Below are 12,366 nucleotides of genomic sequence, written 5' to 3'. Positions count from 1 at the left end.
GTTGCTTAGAGCCTCACTAATTTGCTAAGGCTGGCCTCAAACATACAATCCTTCTCTGCCTCAACTTCCCAAGTGGCTGGAATCATAGACATGATGCCGCTCCTGGCATGTTACTGCTACATATTATATCCAATTATTCAAATATGTAGTCTACCCTCATATAGCGCAACTTCTGTATGGAAAAACTCCATCCAAAAGACAAAATTACATAACCACTACTACTACTACTTTACTTATCAACTTTATGCAAGCATCAATTGCCCTTACTCCAATATGGAGAAAGAACCTGCAACCTTGCTTAGCAGAGAAGAACTGGAGAGTGAAAGCTGTCCCCACCAAAAGTTCTCTCAATCACCTACACTGTAGAAAAGGTAAACAGCAGACCTTTTCCTAGAATTTAAATCCAACAGTCTGGGAGAGTTCACTGGTCCCCCCCCCCCCCCCACCGTTCCCTCCAAGCGTTTACTTTAGTCCCAAGAGGGTCCTTGGAGTAACAAGTCCAGCTGTACTGAGAAACACTAAGACCTCAAAAATGCTGCTAAAAACTGGGAGGGAGAATAGGCTTTTCTGTAGGTAGAGAGAGAAGCCAAGCTTCCAAAGTAGAGAGGAGTGCTCAAGGAGGCAAAATGAAGCCTTCACATAAAAATTCGCACATAAATGTTCAAAGTAGCATAATTTATGATAGTTAAAAAGCAGAAACAATCCAAATGTCTACTAACTGATAAATGGGGGAAAACAATAAAATTGTATTCGTTCATAAGAAAGAAGGAGTGATACAACAATCTAACTATAGCATAGATATACCTTGAAAACATGCCAAGTAAAAGAAGCCAGATGAAAAAGGCCACATGTTGTGAGATTCCACTTAAATGAAATGTGTATAACAGGCAAATCCACAGAGATAGAAGGTAGATTAGTGACTGACAGAAGCCAAAGTGGAGAGTGATTGCAAATGTGCAAAAAATTCTCTGGACAGAGGAAAATAAGCTGGAATTAGTGTGATGGTTGCACAATCCTGTGATTATTATACTAAAATCCACTGAATTGTATATTTTATGAAAAGGGTGATTTTCATATATGAATTAAATCTCAACTTAAAGAAAATTTAAGTACTCAATTTTCAAACTGGCATTACAAAATAAAGTATCTACCAGGTGTTCTTGGAGACAAAAAAGGTGACACAACACACTGATTAGTGGATTAGCAACAGCATATAATGACTTGAGGAGGGAAGTGAACCCCACACTGAATTACTATGTTCAGGCTCACGCAAGGAGGAAATTCCTGGAGTTCCCCAACAACTAGGTATCTAGAAAGACCACCATGCCTGGGCTGAGGTACAAGCCCCAGAATGATCATCCTAGACAGGGCGGCTGGCTGCTGAGTTGTCTCTGGAGAGGTAGCAACAACTCAGGGCCTCCCCCAAGGCACTACCACAGAGCTGGCCAGCACAGGGCCTTTCCACCAAAAATGTGCCAGTCCCAGAATTTGATAGTTTCTTGTCATCAGCCTCTACATCTCTGAGAAGCAAGTTACACAACCATTTTGTTAAATGTTTTACAAAACATTTTAAGCCTGAAAGCAAACTATAAATTAATCTGTACATTAAGACTAAGTAATGAAGCTTGCAAATACCATCTGTAGTGATCTTGAATAAAACATCAATTTATCTTTTAACATACTATAAATACCTTTAATCATAATTTTCTCACATTTTACTAAGTTAACAGATAATGAAAATACACAAAATCCAAAGATATTATTTCAAAATTGCAAGACGAAGTCATCTTTCAAATTTTTGAAAGGAAATTGTTTGTTGCTGACTTCATTCTTTCAAGAGGAGTGATGGTTTAAACGTTTAACAACATTTAATTTAGAAGCATGTTACGCCTTTAAAAAAGGCATGTTGCAGAACCTTAATAAATTACTACATTACTACTAGTGTGTTATAACTTTTACAGTAGTAAAGAAAAAACACCTAGGACCCTGCCTCCTCATTCCTACTCCAGTGGAGCCTCTCAAAGGTGACACGGCCAAGTTTAAAACAGCTCTGTAAAAGAAGTGAGGCTCCTTAATAAGCTCACTCACTTCTGATGAAGAAAGGGATGGTTGAGAGACTCCCTGGGCTCAGTATCCTACTGCACTCCACTAATTTCTTCAGCTACAAACGAGAGCACCTTCTCCTACATTCACAGAATTCTGCTTCTGCCCACATAACAGCACTAACTTCACTTATGCTTTTATTATAATTACTTGCTTATAACTCATCTTCATTAGGTAACATGCTTCCAGAGAAAAGAATAATGTCTCAGTAATACTTGAGCAGCTTCTAACATGGTGCTTTAACTTTAGAGAGCCTTTACATTTTTTCAGATGATGTGTGTTACACAACTTCTGAGTCCGACCACTTCCTTCTCATTCAGAGCTGAAGCTCTGACTGTGGCCCACATGATCCTCCATGACTGACTCCAGCCTTTCCTTCTGACCACAGGCCAGCATTCTGCTTCTCTCTCATACTACTCCAGCCACATTCGCCTCCGAGCTGTTTCCACAACATACTAGACTTGCTCCTGCCTCAGAGCCTTTGCACACACTGCTCCCTCTGTTTTGTTGTGTTTTTGGTGCTAGGGATTAAACCCAGGAGCACTTTACCACTGGGCTACACCCCCAGTGGTAAAGTTCTTTTTTTATTTTTTGAGACAGGATCTTGCTAAGTTGCTGAAGTCCTCAACAAATTGCTGAGGCTGCCCTCAAACTTGAGATCCTCCTGCCTCAGTCTCCTGAGTCACTGAAATTACAGGTGTATGCCACCACCCCCAGCCTTCTCCCTCAGTCTTAAAAGGTCTTTCATCAGATACTTGTAGAGCCCCTCACTCAATCAGCTCTAGTAAAATGTTATCTTTGTAAACTATCACCACATACCCCCTGTACTCCATCAGTCTCCTGATTATGCTTTGCTTTCATAACTCAGGAGTGTCAAACACTCTGTGCCTGTGTATATGATGTCTGTCTGACCTACAGGATGTGCTGACTATGGGGTCTGCTTTGTTCACCCACTATCTCAGCACCTAGAATGAGGAAAAAGCTCCCGGTAGGCTCTCATGTATTTACTAAGTGACAAGATTTATGTGCTTAATGTCTCTGTGATTTTCTGCACATCATTAAACCTCTTTCTTCTGATGTTTCTTTTTAAATTTATTTATTCTAATTTGTGATATACAACAGCAGAATGTAATTCAATTCATAGAACACATATAGAGCACAATTTTTCATGTCTCTGGGTGTACACACCATTTATGTCTTCATAAATGTAACTAGGGTAATGATATCCATCTCATTCTACTGTCTTTCTCACCCCTTTACCCTTCTTTCCACTCCCTCCCCTTTGCCCTATCTAAAGTTCTTCCATTCCTCCCATGACCCACCCCATCCCCACTATGTATTAGTATCCTCATATAAGAGAAAATATTGGGCAATTGTATTTTGGGGATTAGCTTACTTCACTGAGCATGATATTCTCTAACTCCATCCATTTACCTGTAAATGCTATGATTTTATTCTCTTTTAATGCTGAGTAATATTCCATTGTGGATATACACCACAGTTTCTTTATCCATTCATCCATTGAAGGGCATCTAGGTTGGTTCCACAGTTTAGCTATTGTGAATTGTGCTGCTATAAGCATTGATGTGGCTATGTCACTATAGAATGCTGTTTTAAAGTCCTTTGGGAATAAACCGAGGAGTGGGATAGCTGGGTCAAATGGTGGTTCCATTCCAAGTTTTCCAAGGAATCACCATACTACTTTTCAGATTGGCTGCATCAATTTGCAGTTCCACCAGCAATGTATGAGTGTGCCTTTCTCCCCACATCCTCGACAACATTTAATGTCATCTGTATTCTTAATAGCTACCATTCTGACTGGCATGAGATGATTCTTAGAGTAGTTTTAATTTGCATTTCTCTAATTGCTAGAGATGTTGAACTTTTTTTCATTTGTTGACTGATTGTATATCATCTTCTGAGAAGTGTCTGTTCAGTTCCTCATCCCATTTATTGATTGGGTTATTTGATCTTTTGGTGTTAAGATTTTGGAGCTCTTTATATATCCTAGAGATTAATGCTCTATCTGTTGTGTGAGGGGTAAAAATTTGCTCCCATTCTGTAGGCTCTCTATTCTCTTCACTGATTGTTTCTTTTGCTGAGAAGAAGCTTTTCAGTTTGAATCCATCCCATTTATTGATTCTTGATTTTACTTCTTGCACTATGGGTTTCTTATTAAGAAAGTTGGGACCTAATCTGACATGATGAAGATTTGGGCCTACTTTTTCTTCTATTAGGCACAGGGGCTCTGTTTAATTCCTAGATCCTTGATCCACTTTGAGTTGAGTTTTGTGCATGGTGAGAGATAGGGGCTTAATTTCATTTTGTTGCATATGGATTTCCAGTTTTCCCAGTACCATTTGTTGAAGAGGCTATCCTTTCTCCAATATAGGTTTTTGGCGCCTTTGTCTAATATGAGACAACTGTATTTCTGTGGGTTTGTCTCTATGTCCTCTACTCTGAACTATCAACACCAATAAATCAAAGGCATTTCTGTACATAAGTGACAAATTCTCTGAAAGGTAAACTAGGAAAATTATCCCCACTTACAATAGGCTCAAAAAAATAAAATAAAATACTTGGGAATCAACTTAATGAAAGAGGTAAAAGACTTCTACGATGACAATTACAGAATGCTAAAGAAAGAAATTAAAGAAGACCTTAGAAGAGGGAAAGATCTCCCTTGTTCTTGCAGAGGCAGAATTAATATTGTCAAAATGACCTTACTACCAAAAGCACTATACAGATTTAATGGGATTCCAATCAAAATCCCAATGACATTCCTCATAGAAATAGAAAAAGCAGCCATGAGATTCATCCTATGTTTCTTTTATAACAATTTTATCTATAATTAGTTAAAAAAGAAACATAGGATTTAAAATCAAAACTTGAATTTTTAAAAAATTAAAACTTGAGAAAAATAGGTAGCTTTAACAGATGGTGAATTTCTATCAAAAATACCCTAGGCAAGAACTTGGGAACATTTCTATAGAGAGGATTTACGTGGTTAGACTACATGATTACTAAGCATTTTCTAACCCTGATGTTCCACAATTCTCTAATTAGAAGGTCAAGAAATGCCCTTTGAGCCAAAAGACACTATGATTTTAAATATTACTGAATATACTATACTGTTGAAATAAAAAGTTAAAGTGAATTAAAAAGATGTTCAATATATCTTTCATAATGCTATACTCAGAGTTATTTTCATATGTCAATTAGAGATGTCACAGATTCAGGTTTTACATGAACATACCAGAAGTTAGCCACAGATATGCAGTGGGATCCTAGCATGGTGTTGAGAAGCACAGCCATGGAGCTGGACCGCTGGGTTCAGACTCCATCACTGGCCCTGTGGGCTACATGCTTGTGGTGGAGCCACCTAAGCTGCTTGTCCCTCTGGGCCTCAGTTCCCTCGAACATGGCATGGGAATGAGGATGATAGTGTTTGTCTCACAGGGAGTTATAAGAATTAAATGAGGAAATACTACCCATTACACTTCCTTAATTGTGGGACAATCTTTCTGTATCTGGCCTCCAATCATCATCCATTCTGGGGCCTATTCTGAATTTAGTTCTATAAAAATTTGGTAAGACAAACTCAAACAAATACTCAACTCAAACTTCTATGTGTTTGTTTGGTTGTCCCAACAAACGTGAGATGCTCAGTGTTAGGGTTTGGATATGAAGTGCCCCCCTGCCCAAAGGCTAAAGGGTTCACTTGTAATCCAAGTGGCTTGGGAGGCTGAGACAGGAGGATCATGAGTTCAAAGCCAGCCTCAGCAAAAGTGAGGTGCTGAACAACTCAGTGAGACGCTGTCTGTAAATAAAGTACAAAACAGAACTGGGGATGTGGCTCAGTGGTTGAGTACCCCTGAGTTCAATCCCTGGTAGCCAAAAAGACCCAAAAAAAAAAAAAAGACTCAAGGGTTAAGGCTTGATTACCAATGCAGCAATATTCAAAGGTGGGGCTTTTGGCATGAGGACTCTGACCTCATGGGTTGATGACAACTGAATGACTACCTGGAGGAAGAGGGAGCAGGTGCCTGAGCATGTGCCTCCTGGCTATCATGGGCTGAGCAGCACCCCAACACCATATCCCATCAACCTATCATAACAAGTCACCTGTTGTCTTCTGAATCTCAACCTCAATCCTGGAGGAAAACCCAGCAAGTTTGTCCAAACAAGTACGCAGGTCTCTAATCCTTCCTCAGGCATTTTTCAAAAGTAATCTAAACTATAAATAGTTTTTGCTTTTCATCCAAATTTCCAAACCAGACTTCATGTAAGAGGCATTTATACTGTATAATAGTCATCTGAAGTACAAAGAGGTTTTGGATTAGTGTCAGGAATCATAGATTCTAGACCCAGCTCTACTACTAACTGGCTGTGTGATCCTGGACAAGTAACCCTGACCTCTAAGTTTCAATCCCCTCAACCATAAAATAAGGAAGGTGGTTCTGACCTTCTCCAAATTCCCTGAAACAGTTAACCTTCTACAAACCCATCTATGAGTACTTTTACCATAATCTGTGAGCTGTAACTCCAGCAAATCTCAGTTACCTAAAAAAGAAATTGTTACCTAATGGTGAACAATATAAATCAAACATCAGCAGTTCAAAGGACTATAAGGTTATTCAATATGAACACACAACTTTGGGGCCTGATAATTTCCTCTCCAGAAAGTGAAAAAAAATTTAATTTTTTAATTTTTCTCCAATACAGAAAAAAATAATCAGCAATATAATCACTAAACTACCGAAATTTTTTCCCAAATATAGTTTTAACCTGTACTCTTAAAGGTGGTTTTAAATAAAATAAGTTATTATGTCAATAAAATGCAAATACAGGAAAAGAAAAAAGAGAATTGTCTACTGTGACTAAAACATTTTAAATTCACCATCTAGAGCTTAAGGGCATATATATAGATTGGTTTCTTTTTCTGCCTCTAGATTTTACTCACACAAACCTGTGCTCACTGTAATGCTTTAATGCTGAGTCTTGCAAATCTAGCTGCATATTAGAATTATATGGGAAGCTTAAAGGATTAAAGAAAAATTCTACTGAGCATACCTTCCAATAGCATTTGGGTCAGAATCTCTGGAAGTGGACCTGAGGCATCAGAATTTTAAAAAAAAAAAAAATCCCAAATGATTATATCATGTGATCAATCAACACTTTAGTCCCCCAAATATCAACTGTCAGAGAGGAAGTTGGGAGGGTTTGTTTTGTTTTTGCTGTTGAAGTGATGGGTATACTCAAGCAAATAGGAATGTGTAAGTTTTGTCTTCACTGAAGAATTGACATTTAAAAGTTCAAAGACCTGTGAATTCATACATGAACTTTTTTGAACATTATTTTCCAAAAACAAAATTATTTTGAAAATTCCTAGTAGCCTTCACTCAATATATTATAATCCTATAGTTGCATTTATATCCATATAGTAAAACAGTGACCTAAATAAAAGATGACATTCACTAAATTAACTTCTTCAATTCTGCTAATGTTCCAAGGTGCATAATGACTCTTAATTGTTTAAACACTGGTAGTACATACATTTTAGAAATCTGTATATAGTAAGTGCATGAAAAGCATAAAGTAAGTATTTAATTGCTGTGTGGTCATAACTTACTGATTTTACTGTTTAAATGTAATTTCATTGCTAATTAAAGCAAGTAAGATAGCAAATTATACTTCAACAACAGCAGGAACCAACTGTAAATGAATAAAAACATATTGAGATATAAGAAAAGACACCTTGGAATGCTGAGCAGGTAGTCCAAAGTGACACTCAGCTCATCCATATTTGTTTGTTCAAGGCATAATGGAATTGTCAGAATGAGGCCACTTCGTCGGTCCTTTCCTCCTATAAAGAAAAACAAAAAAAGATACAAATGTAACATATAATAAGCCAGGTACAGTGGCACACCCCTATAATCCCAGGGACTTGAGAGGCTGAGGTAGGAGGATTCCAAGTTTGAGGCCAACTTAAATGAGGCCTAAGTAACTTAGTGACATGGTGTTTCAAAAAATAAAAAGGGCTGGGGATGAGCTCAGTGAAAAAGCACTCCTGATTTCAATCTCTAGTACCAAAAAAGAAAAAAGAATAAATTTAAGACATGATAGGTATTAAGGCATCTAATAAATAATACATAATACATATCTAAATCCAATGTTATCAAAACCTTTACAAGGTTAAGACATAATTTTAAAAATATGTAATGACTATTTGTAGTTTATAAATGTTTATACTAATCTAGCAAGATTATAGAAATTTAGGAAAAAAATAAGAGAAAAAATTCACTCATGAACTCTTCATTCAAACATAGTAGTTATCATCTTAATTTTCTTCCATTTAGTCTGTTTCTTAATGTAATCAATCATCCAACACCTACTGTTTGCCTAGCACAATAAGCATTTACAAGTAAAATAAATTTCCACCTAGGAAGAAAAGTTTTATGTCCTAAGAAATAACTGGATGAAATATGACCATTTATTTGCTAGGGTATGTTATACAAAATACATTAAAACATTATTAAAAAGAAATTTAGAAAATGATAAAAGCTGTGATACATGTGAAAAGTTTCACAAAAATGCTAAGACTTTTTTAAAAGGAGTTGAATTTATCAATTCAGTCAAAAGAGCATTCTGTGATAAGGAATGATCTGAGTTGGTTCACCAAGGTCATAGAGGCCTATGTTGTCGATAAGACCATGAAGAGGAAGCTCCATCCAGCAGAGAAGGAGGTTGGGACCTGGGCTCCTGAGGCCTGGGGGCCAAGGCATGAGGCACACACACTCCTTGCATGTCCAAGATCCCTTTAGTGTGGCCTATGCATTAAAATGTAACTTTTAAACCTTTTTATTCACACACAGCTTTTCTGAAAGTTCCCCAAAGGCTTGACTTTCATACTGGAACCTGTCTCCCCACCCAACTGACAATTATAGCAGAGTTAAAAGCTTAAAAACCAGAGAATCCTGAGGAGTATAATTCTATATCAGCTTTAGAAATCTATCACCAAGAACTGAAAGGTGTAAAGTAAAAAAAAAAAAAAAGTTCGCATCAGAGACATGACATGCTACTGTAAGTGGTCTCCTGTTCTTCATTAGGGTGACGGTACAATTATTAATAGTGAACCAATTGCTTGTTTTTATTTAAAATACAGATTTCAGGGCTGGGTATGTGGCTCAAGTGGTAGCGCACTCGCCTGGCATGCGCCGGGCGCTGGGTTGGATCCTCAGCACCACAAAAAAATAAAATAAAGATGTTGTTCTCTCTCTCTCTTTAAAAAAAAAAAAGATAAGGAGACAATAATATTAATAGACTTCAATTTCTTATTTCATCTTTCATCATTCATACTAGGTAAACATGCCAATTTTTAAGATATTTTGAAAAAAAAACATTAGTATTATCAAGATATTATAACAGGACCTAGTGAGATTAAGAAGGGAAAAGTAGATAATACCATCCACATGACCCCAAATAGGGTCCATAGTGCTCATTCTATTTGTGTGACAGGTTGGGGAGATGGAGGTTGGGGGTCACTGGAGATGGAACCCAGAAGCATTCTGTCTCTTGTCTCTCTACTGCAGCCCTTTGCCTCTGCCTCCCCAGGCTGGGATTATTGTACCTGGCCACGGTGCCTGTTCTGAAGTAGGAATGATTTACTCAATGATCCAAATTCCAGAAAATCAACATTCAACACACCACACCGCTGCTCTCAGGCTAGCAAAATATCTCACAGCTTCTCCTTTACTTGTTTTAGCTGATACGGATTAGTGTTAATAAGCTAAAATAAAGTTAAGCCAGTACAACCCAATTCCAAACAGTTAAAAGTGAAAGCAGAGCCATGCATGGTGGCCCATGCCTGTAATCCCAGTGGCTCAGGAAGCAGAGGCAGGAGGACCCCAAGTTCAAAGGCAGCCTTAGCAATAGTGAAGTGCTTAGCAACTCAGTGAGACCTTGTCTCTAAATAAAATACAAAATAGGGCTGGGGATGTGTGGCTCAGTGGTCAAGTTCAATCCACAGTACCAAAAATAAAGAGAGAGAGAAAAAGCAGCACAACTGATAATTCTATAACTGCTCTAATGTACTACAACATTCTCACACATGGAAACAAAAACCAAGGAACAGGATTTCACAAAGACTAACTACTCTAGATTTCAGAAACAATTATTTAGATGCCACCTATTCAATTATTAATTATTAGATTTTTATTTAAGAAGTAAAAAATTTGGCATCTACCTTGTAGAGGTCATTTTAATCAAATTACAGAAGAGAATAAAAATTGCCCTGCCAGGAACCAGCCCTGACAGTCCACTCACATAGCTCTTCACTCTCATTAAGACATACCATTTTAAAATCTTTCACAGAAAAACAAAATGATTTCTGTCAAACTTATCAAAGAAAGGAAGTTTATGTAAACTTTTATATCAAACACTTCCAATTTTAAGAAAACATACCTGAAAGGAAGGCTAGTTTTTTCTTCAGAATGGGTAATATTACTGAGGCCTCCATTTCACTCCAGGAAACGTCCTCACTTCTGAAAACACAAAAAGTCAAATGTCAACCACAAAATAATAATCATTCTATGAGATATGTATTTATGATGGTTTATCCCAGGACTTCTGAGAACTACCAATATTTTGAAGCAGATAAGCTCCCAAGCACTGTAGATTGATCAGTTGGCAACGCACCAGTAAATACCAAGAGCACCGCCCAGCTGTAATAGTCAAGATATCTCTAGATTTGGCCACATGTCCTCCGGTGGGTAAAATCACAGCTGGGTGAGAATAACCAACTAACTGACTGATTTTTCAGAGCAATACGCCTGGGCTAACAGAGTCCCCAGTACACAGAGGTAACTCAGTAAATTATTTGTTGAATAATTTGTTGAATGAATGAATGAATGAATCAATCAATCAATCAATCAATCAGGCAGGCAGGCCAGTCAATCTTCTATTGCATTCTTTATTAATTATACAGTTTAATTCAAATATCTGATTCCTTCTTTTCAATATTAAATAGCATTTCTGATTTCTTGAATTTTGTCTACCCTATAACACAGACAATGCATTTTAATTTCATACCCATCTCAAGATACTTCCTAGTACACTACTTTAGTTTTTGTCCCCACTACTGCCTCCATATTTCTATGGTTTCCAGTTTAAAATTCTCCAGAGGGGGGAAAATAACTCATTTCTTAATAACAAAACCACTGTTTTGTGCCAAATCACAATGGACTGTTCTACCTCTGGTTTTCTGGAGTCTACTTAGTCACAGGCAGAAGTTCTGCTAAGGACAAAAAAGGAGTACCCACACGGCAAGGGCTGCGGCCAGCGAGTGCTCCTTAAATGGGGCCTTTGGCATGGCAGGCATTCAGAGGTCTGGCCAGCCCCACACACTCCTAAAACAGAACTGGAGGAGAGCAGGATCTTTAAAAAAAAAAAAAAAGAAAGAAAAAAGAAAAGAAAGAAAGAAAAGAAAAGAAAAGCAAGAAAACCAGAGGCTCAATTACATTGTCCTGCTCCACGTAGCCTCATGCCTGAGAGCTCTCTGCAGCACATTTTCCATCCCTCCCTCCCACGGCATCTCACTCCCACCAGCCATCACAACACAGGGCAGTTCCTTGGAGTGCTCCATGAAAATTTTATTGCATTTAGTAAAAGCATACTCTCTTGAAAACAATTTTCCAGTGGAGTGGAAAATGACTCTTTATATGAAAGAATCTTATTTATTCAGCAAACACCTGCTAGGAACCCCATCCCATTCCAGGCACTGTGCTACCTACCAGATGGAGCCAAATGCTCAAGTCCCAGCCCTGCCCTACAAAAAAAGTATAGGTTAGTTTTGTTTTTTTCAATCCTGCATAGTAAAAGAAAAACAAAAAAGGATCTCATCTAAACAATGGTCAGATATTGGCCAATTAAAATTAATTAAGCCAGTATATTAATCTACAACTTTTGTATATTTAATAATAAAAAAACACTATTTGCACTTGTCTACACAGAGAACAAGCTGTCAAACTGATATGTTCTTTTAAAATTTTTTTCCTTAAATATTTGTTTGCAATTTTTGTTCATTCATTTCTGTTCCACATTGGCCCAGTTAATAGACAAGCAGTAAAAAATAGGAAGAAAAGCTCACAATTCACATCTTCATCCAAATCCAGTAAGCACTTCATGTTTCTGGATCAGTGTTATTGAGCTATACAAGAATATAGAAAGTTTGAATTCATCTCTTGGTTCCCTTCCCCTGTGACC

General features: G+C 37.6%; 1 protein-coding gene across 1 annotated transcript in view; it reads right to left on the bottom strand.

Moving 5' to 3' along the window:
• Sestd1 (SEC14 and spectrin domain containing 1) overlaps window positions 1–12,366 on the bottom strand; it is a 119,077-nt gene that overhangs the window by 63,823 nt on the left and 42,888 nt on the right. Inside the window, exons 2-3 of the mRNA XM_076866005.1 lie at window positions 10,567–10,646; window positions 7,861–7,969 (exon numbers count right to left, since the gene is read on the bottom strand). Coding sequence (XP_076722120.1) covers window positions 7,861–7,969; window positions 10,567–10,621 — 164 coding nt within the window. The 5' untranslated portion in view covers window positions 10,622–10,646. The remainder of the gene's footprint in view (window positions 1–7,860; window positions 7,970–10,566; window positions 10,647–12,366) is intronic.

This window comes from Callospermophilus lateralis, chromosome 9 (genome assembly GCF_048772815.1).
Source record: "Callospermophilus lateralis isolate mCalLat2 chromosome 9, mCalLat2.hap1, whole genome shotgun sequence".
NCBI classification, from domain to species: domain Eukaryota; kingdom Metazoa; phylum Chordata; class Mammalia; order Rodentia; family Sciuridae; genus Callospermophilus; species Callospermophilus lateralis.
The sequence above is the reverse complement of the archived record's forward strand: the minus strand, read 5'-3'. Positions and strand labels throughout refer to the sequence as shown.